The sequence below is a fragment of the Centropristis striata genome, chromosome 20 (genome assembly GCF_030273125.1).
Source record: "Centropristis striata isolate RG_2023a ecotype Rhode Island chromosome 20, C.striata_1.0, whole genome shotgun sequence".
Taxonomy (NCBI): domain Eukaryota; kingdom Metazoa; phylum Chordata; class Actinopteri; order Perciformes; family Serranidae; genus Centropristis; species Centropristis striata.
The window spans coordinates 9,277,403-9,299,836 of NC_081536.1; the positions used below are offsets into that span (position 1 = coordinate 9,277,403).

The following is a 22,434-nucleotide window of genomic DNA, read 5'->3' on the forward strand; positions in this document are numbered from 1 at the left end:
ATCATATTTATAAATTACCATTAGCCTGGGACAGAAAGTTGAGTTGATTTAATTTGGGAGTAGATGATGAGAAGTGGAAATTATCAGCCTTCACTCTTTGAAAACTGAAAGCACAACCTGCTCACTGATTTGCTTTCACTTGGCACAGCAATAAAAAAAGGGACTGGGTTGTTATTGAGGGAGCAGTAAGCGAAACAAAACACAGGACTGACAGAAACATTATTCCGCTTTGAAAATTAGAATAAAAGCTGGGAAGAAAAAACAACATTTTGGCAGGCTGCAGTTTGAGTTTAAAATATATGAAGCATATATCTGTCAGAGGCTGACCCCATGCTCACCTCTCTGTCACTGGGAGAGGGTGAGCCATCATGGTGAAGCGGCGGGGTTTGACTGCTGCGCCGGTCTCCACTGCCCATCTGCTAAAATAAATAAAACAGTATTTGTATTACAAACATAGCATCCCTTTACCCCAATTTCCACACACTCATAGGCATGCTCTTTTCAAGTTTTTCAGACATACAATATTTGGAAGGACCACAATAATACTGCATTTTGCATAATCCAGGGTTCCCACACATTTTCAATTTCAAAACTTTTCAAGGACCCACAATACAATTTTAGTGGATGCAATTCTGGAAATCACTTCTGCAAAATAACTATAAAGGCTTTAGTCCAGACAGTTTTGTGTATATATATATATATATATATATATATATATATTGCATTTCTTCCAGTTAAATATATTCTTTATGCATTCTCAACTCAAAAAAGGGGGGAGAGAGAATGCGTGGAGAAAACAATGAACATAAAACATCCCCCATATTATAGCTCAGCAGCTACAGAAAATACAAGGATTTAACTAATTCCATGAGTTTTCCAGGCCTGTAAAATCTTTTCATGCCCATGAGATCCCTGTTAATAAAACCTTTCTGGTCAAAAATTCACTGTTTTTCCAGTCAACTCAATCAGCTTTTGTTTGTTTTTTTAAGATAAGGGGTGCCATGAATTGCAAGACTAGGTTTGCCCCACCCAAGGGCCAAGTTGCATTAAGAGAAACCCAAACCATGAATACAAATTAGACAAAATGACCATGCGCTATGAAAAGGGGCTTCTACATCCAAAACAACTTGAACATAGTTACAACACATTTGTCATAAATGCCCATTAGATGTCTTTTACAGCTGCAAATGAGGTTTTTCAAAAAATACTCATATGTGGGTTTTAGATGATATAGCAAAACCAAACAACAGATCTCTAAAAAGGACAACTTGTCTTTGTTCGGAATACAGAAGAGGAGTTAAAAATAATAACACTAACAATATCTGCAAAACATTAACAAACACAACACTGCAAGGGGAAATGGGGACAGGTTGAACCTGCAGCAGGATGAATATTAACCTCCTAACTGCAAACTACTGTTAAGACTAAGACAAAGCAGATTTGTTGCAGTGTTCTAATGATTATTTACTTTAACTTCAGTGTTGACTCTCGCTAACGTTTGATATTCATGTACTGTGATGGCAGGCGTTCGGCACTTGCAGGATTTGCATGTGTCAAATAAAGCAGTCAGCTGATACCCATTTGCAGCCAATGCAAGCAACATGAAACAGACACACCCATATTGTCTCAGTTGCTATTTAAAGATTCACGAAGAGTGTTTTTACAACGAAGCTCACGGGTATCTTTTTCACCTGGGACGACAAGATATACCAGTTACATGTTTCTTTGAACGCACCTTACTAGCAGCAGCTGATGACAGCTAAGTTAGGCAGCTAACAGATTTAGCATGGTGCTAACGTTTAGAGCAAAGAGGAAGACAAGTAGACAAAAGTTGACATCTTTTAAAGATAGGTCAATGCAATATTACTAAACAACCAGTTTCGATGCTTGAACTATTACGTCTGCGAAACGACAGCTATCTTCAGCAATGTAAACAGTAGTTAGCTTAGCTTGTTAGCCCCCAGCAACACAACAACCAACCTGGGCCTGCTGTGGTGACTGCGCATTCCTCAGCGGTGACTGCTCCTCGTTTATCCTCTGCTTGAGTTTTTTAAACATCTTGTCACGCCGATGTAGCTAACAGCTGACGAGCCAGATGACTACTATCCGGCGGAGATGTATTTTGTTTTAGTTCAGCCTGACATCCAGCCCTCAGTGCTAGACTTCCTTGTTCGCTTCTGATATCCAGCAGGTGACCTCGCTCTCTGCGCATGTGCGGCCAACGTGGAGGAAAACTGAAACGTCAGAGTTAAAGGGCCAGTCCGGGATAAATTAGCTGCAGCGCCACTTCTGGAGAAAACATGCAATTACACTGGGATTATAACAATGTCTTTTCGATTCTAAAGGATAAAGAAATTATTTCCCTTGGTCGGTGTGTGACTATACTCTCTATACTTGAGGCTCCTTCACTGTTGTTGTGATGGCTGTATTTGTATTTAATTGTATTTAATTGTTTATGTTAACTGTGTTTAAATGTTGTAACTTGTCACTTTTTGTGCTGCTTTCTTGGCCAGGTCTCTCTTGGAAAAGAGACTTTCTACGCACGACACTTTGCTATGTTATTAATATTATTACTATTATTATTATTATTATTATTATATATAATGTTGCTGCCATTACTATTATACTATATACTGTAATATACTACTATTATTATTATACCGGCCTTACCGGCCTTATTTATTATTATTATTATTATTATTATTATTATTATTATTATTATTATTATTATTATTATTATATATTATATATCATATTATTTTACTTATAATTACTTTATTTATATTTTTCATTTTATTTTTATATTGTTTATTATCTAATATTACATATTATATTATATAAATTATATACTGTACTATTATTATTATTATATACCGTCTAGTCACTATAGCATTGTTGCCATCATATCACCAGTTTAATTATTACCATCATCTTGCCAACCATCCTAACAACTGATGTTCTTTTTTTAACTTCTTAAGTGTCCTTGTTCTATTCTGTGTTTTTTTCTATTAATGTTTTTATTTATGCCACCTCAGTATTTTATTCTATTGTATTTTATTGTACTTGAATACCGGACTGCTGTGACAACCGAATTTCCCTTCGGGGATGAATAAAGTAATCTATCTATCTATCTATCTATCTGTCTGTCTGTCTATCTATCTATCTATCTATCTATCTATCTATCTATCTATCTATCTATCTATCTATCTATCTATCTATCTATCTATCTTTTTAATCTCAACAAGACTTTAACCTGGTTAAATAAAGGAAATATAGATTTAGCAAGAAGCTTCAATAACCATCCTGCTGGTATTATCATAGTTGAATGTGTTATAAAGAATCACCAACTTTTTTGATAATTGATTACTTATTGGAGCTATTTTTGGTGTATATTGGCAGAAATGTTGTTTAAAACATTTCAGATATGGAGATATCCTGTTTTATATCTGAATAGTTTCTTGATTGGACTGACAACACATTTAAAGACATGACCTTAGATGTTGAGACACTGCTTGGCATTTTTCACTGTTTTCTGACATTTTATAGACCAAACAATTAATGAAGAAAGTAGTCGAGATTAATCAATAATACAAAAAATCACTGGTCGCAGCCCTACACAGATCATATGTATGAAACACAGAGCCTTTAATGCAGCCGCCAGAGAAGTTTAGTGATGTTGCTTAGTATTAAGTTTTATTTATGAAAAACTGAATAGAATATGGCATTAAAAACAAACTATAATAACTGCGAAAATACCTCAAATTAGAGAAAAATCTGAATTTGATGAATAAAAAGTTTAATCTCTCTTTTTCTATCCCTTTAATCATCTTCAGTGGATTTGTCTTAATACCGATCCCCAGGTCTTTAAACTTTAAAAACAACCCTCATGCACCAGTTTTAAACATTAAAGCTACACAAACTTAAAAATTTAAGGAAATGATACCACTGAGGCCTTGCCTGGGCAGAGGAGGGCTCTGTTTAAGTATGGTTTACAGAGATTTTGCTTTAGGCCACAAGAAAGCACAACTAACCAGACTTACATAATGTTTCATACGGTTTGCTATCAAGTTTTCATGGCTGCTCCCTGCTAAAAGAAGATTAATTACTGTCTCTTTATTCTTTGGCGGCCTTCCTAAAATTGAATGTCACTGCGGGGAAAAGCTGCAGTGTAACACAATGTTGCCACTTGAGCATCTTTTTGTCCAGTAATTAATGCCTTTGTGCTGCTACACCTGAATCATGTCAACATATTTCTTCTGTTTTCTGCAGAGGAGATGGTCACCCCGTCATAAGTATCAACACATATTTTTTAAACTCAAAAGATTTGTTTTGCATGAGCCCACACCGAGCCACAGTGATTTACAAATATTGCAGATTTAAAAAAGTTTCATCAGAGACAAGGCACATGAACACACACATCACAAACAGATCAATGTGTTCTTGTTTATTATTTATGTGATGATCTGTTGTGAAGTCCCTGATGTTTCACACTCATTTTATATAGGTGCATATTTAAAAATAGATGGTCTGTATGTTTGCTTTTCATCTGAGTCATAATGTCCTCGGGTAATATGATGAAAACTGCAACAGACAGAAGTTGATAGAAAAATCGCACTGTGGGTGTGAGTCATGGTTTAAATATGTGGTGTTTTCCCTCCCTTTGGGATCTGGCCATGTGCAGATCTCTGAAATAAACATTTCTGAGTCAGACTTTGCTGTCTGGTGGAGAAAGAATACAAACCGTACCATTTTGGGCCCCATATGCATTAAAATGAAGACTAAAATGAAGCTGTGATTTGCATTTTTTCATCATTCTGGCTCTAATGCTTGCGACTCAGCAGGGCTTTTGATCTATGATGGGTGGCTGGAACAGTGAGTATGAACGATGGGTGGTTAACGGCAGAGTGATGGAGCTCTCCTATACAATGCGGCAGTCACCCTGAGGCATACACCAGAGAGCTTATAGAGTCAACAAAGAGCAATCGCCTGCTGCATTTCTGCTAAGGCTTTTGTTTTAGACTTTTTTGTATGAATTTGTGAAATCTTGTATATTTATGGATATCTATTTAAATCAAACAACAAATGGGAAATACCTAATTAAATGGGAAATACCTCTTTGGTAGAACTGCTAACAACGAATAGACATCTGAACTATAACAAGCATCCCAAACTATATATAATCTTAACAATGCATTGTATTTTCTAAGCTTATGTGTTTTTTTATGCAAAGTCTTCATCAGATACGTTTTTTCAGTATTTTTTTCATGTCTATTCAATAACAAGTTCTAATTCAATGGCTTGTCTTTTAAGAGATGTAAGTAATGTAATCAAAGTGTTGTTTTAAAAATTGTTGTTTTATAAATGCTACTGTGCTTTAAAAAAAAAAAAAAAGGAAAAGAAAAGAAAAGATAGGAACATTTCTCTCAGCCTTTCTGCAAGCTTGCAGAAACCTTATTAGACAGCAGGTTGACCTAGGAGTAATGGGTAGGTCCAGCACATACTGTATGAATTCTTGGAGAGTAAAATTCACAGTTGACAACTTAATGGGTCTTTAGGGACCAGATCAATGACAAGAAAGCTAAAAATTCCTCGTGAAAATGACCAATGCCCAATTAAACACATACAGTGTCAGCAAGAGAACCTGAAGACCAAGTCAATGTTACACAGCTTGGTTTTTTCCACCAGCACCAGCAGTCAGTGCTGTTTTAGAGCCTCTATATACCTCTCTATACATCTATATCTATACCTCCACAGTAGAGCTATATGGGTTCACATTCTGTGTCATGCATTACCTCCAGGAATTACAGCTTTACATATAATTGTCTCCCTGGAGGCTCCCTCCTCAGAGAAAGGGCCAAACTGTTTAAATATTGATACTGTTCCTGACTTGACGTTGCTTGTCACGGCTCTTTCTCACCTCCTTCCTCTCCAAAAACTTCTTCACACTGTGGACCAGATCCTAGCTGCATCCCTTTTCTCTGCCCAAAGGACGGTCATTTGAGGTCGCCTCTAATTCTCTGCTGCCATGTTTAATGTCTCCTCATCATTACTCCCGCCTTAAAACTGTGAAGTAGATAATTATAGTAAACCACTGCCTTCCTCTAATAGGGGCAAGCAGGCAATAAAGGGCTTACTAGTGGTTAAATCCTTACCACAGTCTCCACTACTTCCATTAGTATTCCCACTACCAAAGACCCATTTACTTGTTCAGAGTTTCTCATAAGTGACATGATTTTTGACATCCGGGCTCTCAACGTTTGCCTATGCTCTTTTAAATAGATGTTGAATGACGTCCATGTTTTTTTAAGCAGACGCTTAAAAGCTGACGATAGCAAATGTGCTGACTCTTCACTGGTTTAGCAGCCTGATCATTTACTGTGGTCGTGTTGTCAGCTTTTAGTCAAGAATTCTAATGAGCCACTTGTGTATTTTTTCATACATTTTCAAGTTGGTCAAGTATTACTTAATACATTCTTATTTTAAGGTTGAAAATGTGTCAGTTTTGTTCTGAAGTTGATGTAACAACTGCTCTGGACACTGATTGATGATTAAAAGACTGGCACATTGACCATCTCTTGCCCCTTTCCCACCTCCCATGGTGTCATCATCTGGTTGTTTTGTGCCCATGCCTCCTGTCACAGTGAGGCCGTGCCAGCTTGAAGAGCCTGTTTCTGAAGCAGCTCCATGGGTGCATCTTTGTCACTGGCATGGGGGAGAGCATCGCACAGCCGTCATCTCTTATTCAAGCCCTGTCCAAAACAGCAGTACGTGATGATTTGCAAAGCTTTTCATGTAGCCGTTTAATGAGCATTTGGTTGACTGATTGGATGGGTAATGCAATGCTAAAGGTGTAACAAGTCAGCCCTAGAAAAATCAAAAGGTCATTTGTATTTTTGTGTGTTGTAAAACAACATTTTACATTTACATTTACATTTAGTCATTTAGCAGACGCTTTTATCCAAAGCGACTTACAGGAAGAATAAAAACAAACAATCAAGGTATAGTGCATTTTAACAGTCTTTATTATTGTAACAAGAGGAAACACATGCCCTGCAACTGCATCATACACATGCATGCATGCAAATACACAAGGACATGCATGCACATTTACCTTCAACTACACATACACATGGATACAGGCATATTCCGAAAAGTTCCTGTATCTGCAACCAGAGTGTTGATTAAGGGGGAGTTATTTGTTGTGGGGAATCTGTCAAACAATGACCTCTATGGCATTTGTTAATGTTTCTGCACATTGTTGCTGTCGTTTCTTGTAGGGTGGATCCACTAGATGGAGCTACCCCTGCATTGGAACACACCCACCTTACTCAGCACATTATAAGGCTTTATTGTCATATGTTATGAGAGAGAAAACAGTGTGAGAGTGAGAGACAGTACAGCTATGCCTGTCTTATTGGGCTAGCGTTATCTGGAACAGTTTATCATAATTCAGCATAGCCTGAAGATCTGTTGCAGCAACAGATGTTCATCATTCTTCACAAGTTGCCTTCAACTGGCATGCTCTAATTCCATGTGAAAACTTAGCACAAGGTTGTCATACCAAGAAAGAACAGATATAACAAAAATTGAATGTGTCTGTTCCATTCAGGTGAGCCAAAACGGCAGAAGAGTGAGGCAGATTGCACAGGTTTTACAGCAGCAGAGGTGTTACTAATAACATTACCAATGGATTTCTCTGTCTCAGTAAGACAGTGTAACAGTGAACCAACATGCACAATAGCAGGTTTTTCTTTTTGTGTGTCAAAATGTCTTCAGTGAAAAAGGCATATCCCCAAGCCCTGGAATTGGATCCCTTCCGCTTTTTTTTCTCCCTTTATATAGCCAACTAAAGGTCTCATTGATATTTTTTCTTTTGCAGACGATAAACAATGCTGCAGGATTTTTGCAGATCATGGTGGAATGAGAACAACAGTTGGCTTGTTCACTACCTTTCTAAGCATCTGACAGCTTTTTCTTGCCCCCATCGGACTTCTGTGTTTATTTCCACATCTCTACAGTCACATTGGTAGATAAAGAAATAAAAGCCAGAAATGCTGTTACTGTAAAAGGCCTGTAAAACAAACCATATGCAGATGGAACGACTGATGGTGCTTGAGCTTATGCCTATCCTTACGAATACCTAACAATTATTTAAAATGTATCAATGAATAAAATTACCTGGTTGCCAGTTTGTTTACGTCACATGATGACCTGGGGCAGGTGAAAGGTCATCATGTGGCGTGCCCTCCATTTGGCTAACGTGCAGCTGTGACCCAGGACGCTGCAGGCACTCAGCGAGAACCTTTAAACTGTGAGTTCTGTGTGATTGATTATATTAGCGTTATATTTGCAGGTTTAACGTCACGCAGCACCACCTTTAAATATTGCATTTTGCATAATATCGGCCCTGACTGCTGGTTCTTCTGTTAAATACTCATGACTCACTGTGACGCTCACCTGTATTTGCCTCCTCGCTGTGCAGTGATGGATGGTTTTATGTGCTGTGCTCGGTTTGTCTGAACACTTAAGCTGTTGTGTTACTGCTGATGTTACAGTTAGCAGGGACAGAATCTGGAGAACTCTGAATCATGTCATGGTTGTTAAGTCTCCTGTTGACTGAGAGCTGAATAAGTCTGTGCAGGTCTGTTAGTAGCTTTGAAGAATTTGCTCATCCTGGACTTAAGTTGTGCTGTCATAAGACCATGTGTTTGATATATGCATTGGAACTTTTTGATGTGGACGGAACATTAAATCTGCATATTCTTTGTTTTCTGTATCATATTCTGCTTTAAAGGCTCTGAGCTTTGTAGTACTGTATATATTTCTGTATGCTAACAAGTAAGCCATATGTCTGATATATGCATCATATAATGAACCACTTTAACATTTTCTAATTGATGTGTTTCACTGTTTCCATTTTTTATATATTATATTTTACCAAAGAGATTGCAGTCTACTGTATCTACGACCAGGTTTTTTAGGTCTGTGATGTAATTTAAATCAGTATACTAATTAAATAGGTAGCAACATAGAAGTTTTGGAGGACTACTGTGGCTTTAGGGCAGGTAAGCAATATACTACATACTGAGGGGCTAATTAGGGAGTTGAGAGCAGAACACACTTTGGAGGGGATGACAAGAGAGGATGAAGCAAGACTATGTAACTTTTAACAAAAGAAATAAAGCGTTCGTTATTTTACAGATAAAAAATGTAATTCTTAAAAAATAAACCCCCTCGATCAGTCCAATACAGTAATAGCAGTCCAATGTGACTAACCAGATTAATCCAGGTTTTTATATTTTTTATTGCTACATGGCAAACAAGGTACCAGTAGGTGCAGTAGATTCTCAGAAAACCAACAAGACCCAGCATTTGTGATATGCAGCTCTTAAGGCTGTGCAATTGGGCAATTACTTGAAAGGGGTGTGTTAAAAAAAATAGCAGTGTCTGCCGTTGACTTTACAAACTCAGAACTATTTTGTACAAACTTTTTTGTTTCTAGGATTTAGCAATCCTGTGATCACTAAACTAACATTTAGTTGTATGACCACAGTTTTTTATAACTGCTTCACATCTGTGTGGCATAGAGTCAACCAACTTGTGGCACCTTTCAGCTGTTATTCCACTCCAAGATTATCTAACAACATTCCACAATTAATTTACCTTTCTTGGTTTTGCTTCAGAAACAGCATTTTTGATGTCACCCCACAAGTTCTCAATTGGATTAAGGTCCGGAGATTGGGCTGGCCACTCCATAACATCAATGTTGTTGGTTTGGAACCAAGGTTTTACTGGTTTACTGGTGTGTTTGGGGTCATTGTCTTGTTGAAACACCCATTTCAAGGGTATGTCCTCTTCAGCACAAGGCAACATGACCTCTTCAGGTATTTTGACATATGCAAACTGATCCATGATCCCTGGTATGTGATAAATAGGCCCAAGACCATAGTAGGAGAAACATGCCCATATCATGATGCTTGCACCACCATGCTTCACTGTCTTCACTGTGTACTGTGGCTTGAATTCAGAGTTTGGGGCTCGTCTCACAAACTGTCTGCGGCCCTTGGACCCAAAAAGAACAATTTTACTCTCATCAGTCCACAAAATGTTCCTCCATTTCTCTTTAGGCCAGTTGATGTGTTCTTTGGCAAATTGTAACCTCTTCTGCACATGCCTTTTTTTAACAGAAGGACTTTGTGGGGGATTGCTGTAAATAGATTAGCTTCACACAGGCGTCTTCTAACTGTCACAGCACTTCCAGGTAACTCCAGACTGTCTTTGATCATTGGCTGAGCCTTTGTCAATCTGCTTATTCTTCCATCCATTTTGATGGTTGTCTTCCGTTTTCTGCCATGTGTCTCTGGTTTTGCTCTCCATTTTAAAGCATTGGAGATCATTTTAGCTGAACAGCCTATAATTGTTTGCACCTCTTTTTAAGTTTTCCCCTCTCCAATCAACTTTTTAATCAAAGTACGCTCTTCTTCTGAACAATGTCTTGAATGACCCATTTTCCTCAGGCTTTCAAAGAGAAATGCATGTTCAACAAGTGCTGGCTCCATCCTTAAATAGAGGCCACCTGATTCACACCTGTTTTTTCACAAAATTGATGACCTCACTGATTGAATGCCACACTGCTATTTTTTTAACACACCCCTTTCAACTAATTGCCCAATTGCACAGCCTTAAGAGCGTGCATATCACGAATGCTGGGTCTTGTTGGTTTTCTGAGAATCTACTGCACCTACTGGTACCTTGTTTGCCATGTAGCAATAAAAAATATACTAAAAACCTGGATTAATCTGGTTAGTCACATTGGACTGCTATTATTTTTTAACACTACTGTATGTACATCTGCTACAGCATTACTTGTTATTTTATACCCAGTAGCTTAATGACCAATGCTACCAAATTTTAGACTGATATTTCATTTTTGCTGACGTCTCTGAATGGGTTTGCTGAACTTATGATTCTTCTTCACATGTGGTAATGTCCTGTCTAAATTAAATGACTGGCAGAGTGATAACAAATCACAAAGGTTATAATTGGATGTCACTGGACGGTCTTTTCCCCAGGCTTTAACCGTATATTATTTGAGCCACTGACCATATGAGTGATGAATTCACTGACAAATGACATATTATGTTGTTCAGCGATTACATTAAGTCAAATAAGCACATGCTTTTATAGGTACTGACATTTAACTGACTTTTCTGCACCACTATTCTGAAGGAATAGAGCTGTGTTAATTTACGTAATTTAATTTATTTCGACATGAAAAGTGACTGCAGGAAAACAAATCAGGATCTAATTTTCTTCCAGCATGGGTTACTAATAACTCTTGAGATAAAAAGACGTGGAGTCTTTGAATAATGTGATAAACATGGCAACCAAAGACCTTTGAATGTCTCTCTCACCAGGTAAGTTTTGGGGTTTTCATGTCTAAAAAGAAGGATTCAATATAGAGAACAGGGCACTATATAATAGGCTAGAGTCTCTCGTGGTCATGAACACAAGTCCCTAACATTGAATGTTAAGCAGTTAAATTGCTGTCTTCCACAGAAATAGAAGCCATTACAAGGCACACCCCACAGTTAGGGATTCACACAGCACTACACACTCCCCTTGCAGCAATTATAAAGAAAGTTATAATTGCTGCGGAAAGAAGGAAAAGATGAATCTTCGGAGCACTTTGGAGATATTGACTCTACCATTGCAATTTGTTTTGCTTCCATACCATTATTGCACATATAGGAATAATGAAAAGGAAAATTGAACTTTGGAGTAAAAAAAGGAGGAGCAGGAGGACACGCACTCGTAATAGTTCATGCTCCTGTGTGATTCAACCTGGGAAAGGTCGTATTTGTGTTGGCCTGATATGAATGACAACATTCATTACAGAGACCCCAACTGATAAAAGATTCAGCATCTTGAGGGGAGGAGGTTACACCTGGATGGATATGTTTTATGTAACGAGGATATCTTTCCAGAAGGCTGCTCTGGTGCCAGTATTATTATGTCCTGCACAGTTGGATTTCCATTCCTTGCTGTGGTCAGAGTCATTGGCATTTCCAGGTGGCATTAACACTCATAAAACAGCATATTATTCATCCAAACTCATTAATGCTTACTTCTAGGTATTTTGCATGAAAGGGCAGCAATACTGAAAATTAAATCACTATACGCATATTAAATTGTGTGCTCATACATAGCTTTCAGGGCTGTAGACAGCATTGAGGAAACAGAGATAATGTGCCCAGTATATTTTCTAGTAATTTTCAGGCTTAAGCAACCCAGGTGAAGTTTAGATTCTATATTTAAAATTGAAACTAATTCCAATGTGGATACCACTGATCTATGTCATCCATTTACAATCAGCCGTGGATGCATTCAGATGAAAGTTTACATTCATTAAACTTGAGCACCGGTAGTGCTGAGGCCTGTTTATATGGATATTTGGAGGGGGTTTATGAACATATCAGTACAGATTCCCAAGGATAAAAACTTGCAAATTGCACCCATGAGGCCTAAAAAACAAGTTGGAATTTCTGCAGCCACAACAGCAACAAATTTGAAAGGACATGTCAAGCTGAAGCATTTGGGGAAAAAATTGAAGAAATGAACTAGTTTGTTTTTTTGGACTGTAAATGTGCACAAAACTGGCTGTAGCATTAAACTGCACTTATCCTGCACATCTGTAACTATGGTTGTCACCAATGGGGGGCTGGGGGAATTGTTTTACAGCTTCATTATGCAGACATAATGGGACACTGTTGTGTATGGATATCAGACAGGAGGAAGCATTGTTGCATAATAACCGGTGAGCTGAAACATATCTACATGAATCCCATTAAGTGAGTTCCAATTAGCTTCAATCCTGATATGACTGCGTCTAATTAGATACACTTTTATGTTTTTGGAATTCTACAAGGCATCTGGCACCACAGATAGAGGCTCATCTGTTGCTGACAGCGATCAGACAAACATCGCTCTCGCCTATTAAAATGTCTCCAGTGTGTCCTTACTGTGGCCACCATTGTCACAGTGCAACCTTGAATAGCGTTTGATAAATCAGAGCAAGAGAGAGAACAGCTGTGGGTCGAGTCTCACAATACACAGGCAGGGGAAGCGTCTTTCGGGTCATGGCGGGGGTTATCTAACTGTCCCCTCATCACCATGCCAGTGGTAATAAAATGCAGCTTTGTGGCAGAGGATAAAAGCAGCCCTGCTGATAACTGTGATTCCTCCCCCTCTGCGCTCCTGGAGGTGGGGCTGAGACAGAGAAGCCATTAGAGAAGAAAGAGGCAGTAATCTGATCATGTTCTATAGGGGCAGATGCTGCATCAGTCAACTGTGCCATAATGTCAGGCTTCAGCCTCAGAGCAAACATACATTTCCCATTTTACATCCGATGACATCCGTGTATTTCTGGTCACATTCTGTTGTCCGTATGATCATGATAACACGTTACTCACCTCAATGTAGGAAAACACATGGTCTGATTGTAGGAGGAGACTTGTAGGAGGTCCAAAAAGAGTCACGAATAAACTAGGCTGTAGTCCATTTATGTTTATCTTATCTAAATTGGTGCCAATACTTTAAATCCATCATAACATCATTTATACAATATGTATATATTTTGAAATACAAAAACAATCTCACTGAATAAATAAATAAAAACATCTTTACAGCTCTTCACACAGTCTATTTGACATAAAACAAAATAAGATTCAGATTAAAGGTACTATGTGGAATTTCCAGTGTTACTGTCACCAGATGGTGGCCAATTAACATTAGTCAGCATGTTACTTGCTCATCAGCCAATACTGTGATGTGACATTCACCACATTGAATATTACTGACCAACACCATGTTGATAACATGTTCATGTTCATTTATCATCAAAGCTAGTTAGTATCATGTATCAACATAATATATATTCTAACTTATGTTGATCCATGATGCTAACTAGCTTACCACTTGCAGATTACTTAATCAGTGTTAGAATGCACTGGCAGAGTAAGATGTTGCTTCTGTGTTGACAGGCTGACCATGAAATGACACATTCTTGTTGTGCTTTAGGAACCTTCAATGTACAAGAATAGCTGGCAGTGAGCCATGACTCTATAAGATCCTTCTGTCCTGTATGCTTCATCCATTCTGCAGCATGAGAGAACAGAACATCGTGTGCATTAAATGTGTACTGAATGTCACTTCTGTGCTCCTTTTCGTCCTTCATCAAACCACATTGAAAAAACATCATATCAATCAGCTAATGCCAGAGCCATGCTGTGTGGTTAAGCTACAGCTAGCTGGCTAATATTAGCTTAGCTTTGGTTACAGTTAGTGTGTATCTTCTTACCTTGGCTACTAAAAAGAAAAAAAGGTTAGTGATGCACCTTTTGTTTTGTGTCATTTCAAAAATGATTGTTGGCAAGAATTTACACAATTTGTCATAATACAAAAGTTAGGATCATGAATCATGTTAGCTGGTGAAGTAATTTGGCAACTAGTCAGATAGTTTTTGCTAGCAAAAATGTCAGCATGAAAGAAATGCAGTCAGGGAACTGATGAGAGGCAGGACACTCTGTCCTTTACAATAAAATCCGTCCACAGGCTGTTAAAGGCAACTGAGAAAGTAAAGGAAGGTCTCAGTGTTTAAGTTTTATTATTTCCCATTCACACATTGCCAATAGGAAGCAAGTAATGCATGGAAATTGCTTCACATGGTATCTTTAAATGGAAAAGAAAAACAGTGGGATGACTTTTGTACTCACCATGGTTTCCTCCCCACTGTAATTAAGGTTATGGCTTTGTTAAAACAATGTTCTGCATTATAAATAAGCTTCAAGACAAACAATGCAAAAGAGTATACACTCTTTAAAGCAGGTCTTTCAAAATACAAGTGTTGGGTTCTTGTGGCCAAGATAAACAGTCCCATATCACAGAAAAATAAACTAGAGAAGGCTCTCCTAGTTTCGTAGTTTTGCTGATAATGATCCCATACCTGAAATGCAAATTTATTTGTCCTGATTTTATCCTATAGTCACATTTTGCACATGTTATAAATAGTTTTCCCCTGAAGAGCTACTTAGTATTTTTTCTATTTCTTCTATTTCTATTCACCAGTAGTCACTGTGTCGACAGAGAAGACTGAATACGTAAAAAGTGTCCAGGAGAGCATTAGTATGTTGTATGGTTTTTTTTTTGTTGTTGTTATGACAATTTTAGGCATTCAAGCATGATTTCATATCAACATGAACATTACCTATTATTTGTTAAAGAGCTGGATCAGTATTTTCTGTATGCTAAGTGACTTGGTGCATGCCATTTCATTATATGAAAGCCACATAATTCTGCTGTTTATTTCCTGTCTCACTGGTATAGAACTGTGGAGGAAACCTTTATTTTGAAATGCGTGGGTGTGAGATATTCACACAACACTAGGCCATGACCTATAGGAGGCTGGATCCACACATAGTGTAATAAAATCATCCCACTGTCTGAAAGAGAGGTTTCAAAACCTTTTTCTATAAACAGCAGTGGGGGCTGCAGCGAGCTTTCGCAATCTGCTGAGTAAGATGCTTGCTGAGAAAGCAGCACCTTATCTAATCACTTAAATATACTGAGACATGACTTTTTCTACTCTCAGTCTCTGTTCCACAACAGCATAACATGCTGTATAATTCCTTCAACGCCTCGCAAAACACCTGCTGTACATCTAGTTTGTGATCTTCTGTGGTTGTTGTCTATGAGTCATTTTGTGAAATGCCAAAATATTCAGAAAAAACACAGATCAAGACAAAGGGAGGAATGTTACTGAACACAGACAGAAAGTTAACAACTTTTTTTTTAATTCAATTTGGCATGTAGGCATAGTTAAGCTATTGTTTAAAATTTTCTTTAGTGTTATTTGAAATTCAAATACAGTAGTAAATAAAAGCATATAAGACATTGTCAGGAACAACACAACAGTGTCCTGGACTTATTTCCATTCTGGTTCCTGATATACCATCAGTAAATCCTCAACAAGATGTAGACAGTCGTTTAACATCCAAAACATGAGACACACGACCACAACATGCCACACAGATAAAAATGGCAATGAAAAACTGTAATATCTTTCTCGGGCCGGGTCAGTGAGGGTTGATTAAGATTAATTTGATTAAATCGAACTGGCGACCCTCCAGTTACAAGCCTGATTCCTAACCTCCAGGCCGCGGACTGCCAATCTTATATCTTACATATGTAAAGTATATCTGACAGTCAGTTACAGTTGGTTGGGGCACATTACTAACGAGAAATGTGACTGAATATTATCCAGCAGCTGTAATAGATTTCCTTAATGTTATTTGGCTGAATTTATCAAATTCCTATTGTGAAAGCAGGTACTTGGTTAAGTTTAGGAAATAAAACTATATGGTGAGGCTTAGGAAAATATAGTTTGGTGTCCTAGTTTTCCTAATTAATCAGCTAGTATTTCCTGTATCTTTTTCTTAATGTGGTACAAGTGTATATCAGAATAGGGTACTAGTGCAAGCAGTTTTCATGTGATTTATAGAGCACAAACAGCAGAGGACCCAGCACACTGCCCTGTGGCACATGCAGGTGATTGGTCATCCTTATTGCTAACATCTATTTTCCTCCTCATAGAAATTTGTAGGATTTAAAATATATTAGAGATTAAGGCAGCTTTATTGTCCATTAGGTGTCATGGCAGTGAAGCCAAACATCAATCTTGTCTATTAAAATGTGATATAACATTTCTGTGTATTGCTGTCTGTGTTTTCATATGCGGGAATGTGACACAATGTGTCTTGTGTGTATCATGGTGCAATGCTATCATCTCCGCACATCTAAATTAAAAAAAGTTGTGTGGGGGGGAATTGGTGGAACAGAGAGATAGAGCGTACAGTGTAGAGAGAGGGAGAAGCTATAGGCAACTGTCACCATGATGAATTAATCGCAGAGAGTCAGATTTCCTTCACTGTGCAGTTCAAAGGCTCAACGGACCGAAAATGATTCAGATTTAAAGGATTTCCATTGAACAGTAACAGGAATCTATATTATCCTGGGGTCAAGTTATTGTTATTTTCTGTCATCATCTTGTAATGAATTGGGTGTTATTGCCGTATCCATATCTCATTTCTGTTGAATGGATGTTGAGAGCTTGCATTTGTGGGTAAATAAACACAGTAAAGATGTGAAGCGTGACTTTTCTGAGAACCTGGATTTATTCCAGAGCTCTGGGTTTACAGCAAAACTACTGGACCGTGACATTTGCTGCTTCAAGGGATTTGCAGCATCCAGGGATGCAGCCTGTTGGGATGTGAAGCCGTCCACTCGGCCTATTCGCGGTAATTAACAGGCCCTCACTGCATCTCTACTGTTTCTGTTTGCAAGTTCTTCTGCTTCTGTGTTTTACTGGTCTTTGAGGAATAAAGGCAATCTGCAAAGGAAAACATAACAGTCTCATAGCGCTGTCAGACATTCACATATAATTGGTTTTGCTTAATTCATAAGGCAAACATGACAATACATGTGTAGACTATAAAAAGTCAACAGCACTGCAGCACTAGACTGCAGCTGACAGCGGTTACTCACATGAGCATGTTTCAGGGAGATAAGCATCCACAGCAGGCTTATCCACTGTCAGCCACTCTTCATACATATTAGCTTTCTATGCTGAAGTAGTGTTTGATAAAAAGATTATGACAGTAAAAGAACTGGCAATATGTTGGCTGAAATACCCCGGGGACACTTAAAAGTCCGCTTCCCTCCTCGTACCATTTAGCTTGTCGGAAAGTTATGATATGTTCCACCGCTCTGGCTGCCCTTGAGAGCTACTGGCTGTTGAGAAGGTGAGTGGATTTGAAAGGTATAATAAGAGCAGCAGCGAACTACAACCATCTAGAGCTCTCTACTGTGGACCACCTCCAGCTTCTGACTGGGCTGTTCTCACCGAGAGAAAAAAGCTCTGCACAAGAGGAGCCTCTTGAAAAAGCTTGCCATTTAGAGGACATACAGAGAATTTGTCTCACTCTGCAGAATAACCAAAATGGATGTGTTGCATGAAGGTATTAAGTAAGGTGATGAATAGCACAGATACTGATAAAAGAGCCAGTACAAGGCTGTAAACAGGAGGTAGGAAAGGGTAAGACAGCCCTTTACAAAAATTCAGTATTTTCCTATCCCAGGAAAATACAAACAGAACACAAGCAAAACATGTTTTTGTAGCATTTTTTAATGTGATGTCAGATCAAGATTGGCCTCTCTCACAGCAGCTTCATTTTCAATGTAACAAAGACATACATTTAAGACACAAAACAAGGTGTGCATTAAACATAAGATTTCAATCACCATAGACAATATATGAAATACCTTCTAATCTATTTGATCTGGTGTTAAAATCTTTTGCAGGGTGATTCATATGATATGCTGTGAAATGTGCCACATGGCAATTGGTGTCATAAACACATTGCTAGTGTGTCAACCACAGCACATTTTAAAGATGTTGCAACATGTTTTAACATGTTTAAATTGTGACGATTGCTGTTTTAAACACTTGGTTTAGGTTAGGCACCAGAACTTGGTTATGATTGGGAAAAAAGACAGTGTTAGGCTTCAAAAAAACGTATTACAGCCATAACTTTCAACAACGGTACACAAATAACACTACCTCCAGACATATTTTCCATCAAAGTGACTTGAGCTTTGGCATCCTGAATGTAAATACCGTGTTGGCTCTAATCTCTCACCCACCCATCAGTAGAGAACCACTGTGGCTTTTACTGTCACATTGTGTAATTAACGGACAAAACTTTATGTGATAGCCACGGATTCTAGTGCACTACTTTTTTAATGTTCATATATATATATATATATATATATATATATATATATATATATATATATATATATATATATTTCATTTTAGGATTAACTGGTGCATAAAGACTTCAGTTTAACCTTAGTAAAACCCTGAATATCTGATTTAATGGTCATAATTAATATTCACTTTTCAGGATATAGCTGGCGTCAAAGACAATATTGTTGGTCACTTATTGTGGTCAGCTTATTCTGATCCTGATCTTTGAGCAGATTATCAACTGTTGGATCAATTTTGACTTTTAAGTGGTCGACAAACACTCGTACCATGTCGTATTACAACACTGAAGTAAAAGACAAAAGAGGAATTTGTCCTTTTGCCCCAAAAGGAAATAAGTACATGTAAAATAATGTGATGTTATTCCCCTAGAGATGATTCCTCCACTGAGGTATCACAACTAAAGCAGCTTTGTATTTTCAAAAAAAGGAACGTGGGCAGCAAGAAACCTGTAGAGTGGAAAATCACATATTGTTGGACAAGGTTAACCTCAATCCAGTGCTGAGAGGCTGAGTAGCCAAGTGAATCTATTTCTCTGGCAAAATGAATTGCTGGTTCCTCAACTGAATGAGGCACCTTAAACCTCACCCCCCACCCCCTAAATAATTTACCTTCCAGGATTTTGGAGGAGTACTATTGTTGTCAGCCTGTAAATCTAATTGGATTCTTGATGGCAAATATTTCTCAGTGGGAAGAGTGGAGAAATGGGATTCATTTAAAGCACATGCACGCTCCGACACATACAAAATCACATGTGCACAAAAGAAGTGGATTAAAGTTGTGGGACAGACGTACTGAATGACTTGCACTTGTGTCAGAGATTACAACAGAAGTTTATTTAACACGGAAACCTCTGATTCCTAATGGGAGATGGGCATAAGCTACCTAAGTCTTAAATTTTACACATAGCTTAAACACATTATTTCTTTAAAACCATATAGATAAATTCAAACGTCTTACGAAAAGAAAAAGTTGTACTTTTGAAGCAGGGATTTCTACCTTCTTGGCTTGTTTTCTAGACTTACTCCTTATAGTCTGATAGATTCCTTTGCAACAAGTAATTATGGACACAAATCTAAGTGTACTGACCTTTGTAACAGTGTGCAGGTGTTCCTCTATGTTAAGTCAATCGCTCTAACTCCCCCACTACAAATGAGGTTTCTGAAAGGTTCCTCTCAAATCTCATAGGACTTGTATTGGACAATTGGCCTTGTCAAGCCGGATCTAAATCAATACGCATTCACTCCTTGCCTGCTTTTTCACCTCACATGTCAACCTGACACGCTACAACATGTGGGTTGCATCAGATCACATTTCCCCGTTAAAGGGCTGTGTGTGGAGTGTTTTTTAAAATGACAAAATGATTGATTTCACCATATGTCCTCAATCATTGGGATCAGTTCGTGCTCAGCAGGGTGAGAGGAAATCCCTCGTTCACATCCCCTGCCGCTTCATTTCTCACCGTAAGCGGATGTGTGTCCTCCCTTGTCTTCTCATCTTTATTCACTGCAGGAGGCCTCGTTGCTGCACTCTGAAGGATTGTCTCCTCCGTCTTTCCCGCATGTCCTCTGTTTTTCCTGTAATAGGCCTGTTAAAGAGTGTCCCATCATAGGCTTTCACCATTTAACACTTAGCATACACTGCAACATCTGCACTGGAGCCTAAAAAGGGAATATAGCATGCAGTATATTTTTAATGTTCAAAGTGCTTTAAATATTAAAAAAAAGCAGGATTCATGAGCAATTAAATACACCTTTGCTTAATTTACTCCATGTTACTTGGTCTGGTATGACCAGTGGCTTATGATAGCTTACGTTAGCAAATTTTAACATGCTTTTGGTGAATACTGCTGTATAACAGACATTATTAAGTCAGTGTATTCATTTTAGGGCTCCTCTTTACTTGTGATACTGTTACACCACACTATCATCCTGCAGTTGTCACAGTTTATACATTCTGTATAGTTTAACATGGAAAACTTTAGGATCCAAAGCATCACATTGCACATCTGAATCTTATTTTTTTCAGACTAAAAGAAATGCATATAAAAAATGTTAGTTTTAAAAAATCTTTAAAAAAACTTTTAACAGCTCTTCGCCTCACTGGATAGCTTTTGTGGACTTATAAATAATTCTAGCAGAGATAAATGCACGTGAGCATGCATAAATGTCCCTGGAAAACTAAGTCCTGAGTACTTTGCATAGAAATCAATCCACAGGCTGCATTTGGCAAGGGGGGAAGTCAGAGAAGCTGTCCGTATTTAAGTCCCTTCACACATTAGCAAAACATATCTCGGTTTTATTTATTTTCCCAAAAGGAACTTTTGTTTTTTCTGCAAGCCAGGAAATATAACTTGAACCATGTGGGTTGTTTTGATAACAATTCTCTCTTCCTTTCATTCCTTTTTTTTTTTTGTTATTGTGCATTGAATATAAATTACACCAGTTTATTCATTTTTAAAATGACCTTCATATGTTTTTGCATTGGAGTTCTTTACGTCAGTTATTTCACATAGTCCATTGAAAGTTACCAATTAAAGCTGCTTGTGAAATTCTGATTTTCTGATGTTTTAAAATGATGGATCTAGTGTCTCAGTAGTTATTATTTTTCTTGTCTGAAAACAAATGGAGCCAGGATTAGTTTCTGCTTCGTCCTTGCTGGTTTCCTCCCACAGTCAGGTGGACTGGACACTCTAAATTGCCTCGAGGTATGAATGAGCATCTGAGCTGTGTGTCTCAAAGACTGTAATGACTTCCCTGCCTTCCACCCAGTGCATGCTGGGATAGTCTGCCGCCCCCCATGACCCTGAGAAGAAATTAGTGGGCGGAGAATATAAATGACTGAAACAGGGAACATATTGTATTTCACTTCATTTCCACTCATCTGTATTTTCCTCATGCTGCTAATCATCATTCTGAGTGTGCTGCTTCTGATGGAGTGGATTCTGTACTTCTGTGTATTTTCAAGCACAAAGAGCACAGGCCGCAGTTTAGCAAATGGATCGGCCTCCTGTCAATGCCATAGTACAACTTTTCATTGATGTCTTCTTCTATTACAGCTGTGTCCCCTGGGTTTTTTTTTTACATTGTGAGGTAATCATTGGCAAGGACAGACGATGTGCGGCTCAGATGACGGTGCAGAGCATGCCCTTGTTCTGCATTCTGCCTTGATATTTGTAAGCCAATTAGCTAGATTAGAACACATAATCAATACAGCCACTTTGTGCAACCCCACTGCTGTCTTCTCATTAGAAAAATAACTACTGCCAGCAACAATGTGCACTGTAAAAAAAAAAAAAAGTATCTATTATTTTATAGGTTTATTTCTTGATTTTGTGCAAATGCCATAAAAAAAAAAAGGTAAATTACTTTTATTATAAATATTAACCAAAAAATGGAAGTTGAAATCTGTGGATTATTTTATTTATCATTTTTTTTTAGTATTATTCAGTTTCTGGTATTGAATGTTAAATTACAGTGAATTCTATGTAAAAAAAAATGTAATGAACATCATATTGCTGAATGTAAAGTTAAGGCAACTTTTTGTTTTCT

General features: G+C 37.9%; 1 protein-coding gene across 5 annotated transcripts in view; it reads right to left on the reverse strand.

The window, feature by feature from the left end:
- golga4 (golgin A4) overlaps window positions 1-2,230 on the reverse strand; it is a 28,166-nt gene extending 25,936 nt beyond the window's left edge. The window contains exons 1-2 of one of the 5 annotated variants that reach the window (XM_059359083.1): window positions 1,981-2,230; window positions 339-419 (exon numbers count right to left, since the gene is read on the reverse strand). In XM_059359083.1, coding sequence (XP_059215066.1) covers window positions 339-419; window positions 1,981-2,058 — 159 coding nt within the window. In that variant the 5' untranslated portion in view covers window positions 2,059-2,230. The remainder of the gene's footprint in view (window positions 1-338; window positions 420-1,980) is intronic. The other 4 variants (XM_059359082.1, XM_059359081.1, XM_059359085.1 and 1 more) reach the window with 4 other exon arrangements.
- Window positions 2,231-22,434: the final 20,204 nt, after the last annotated feature.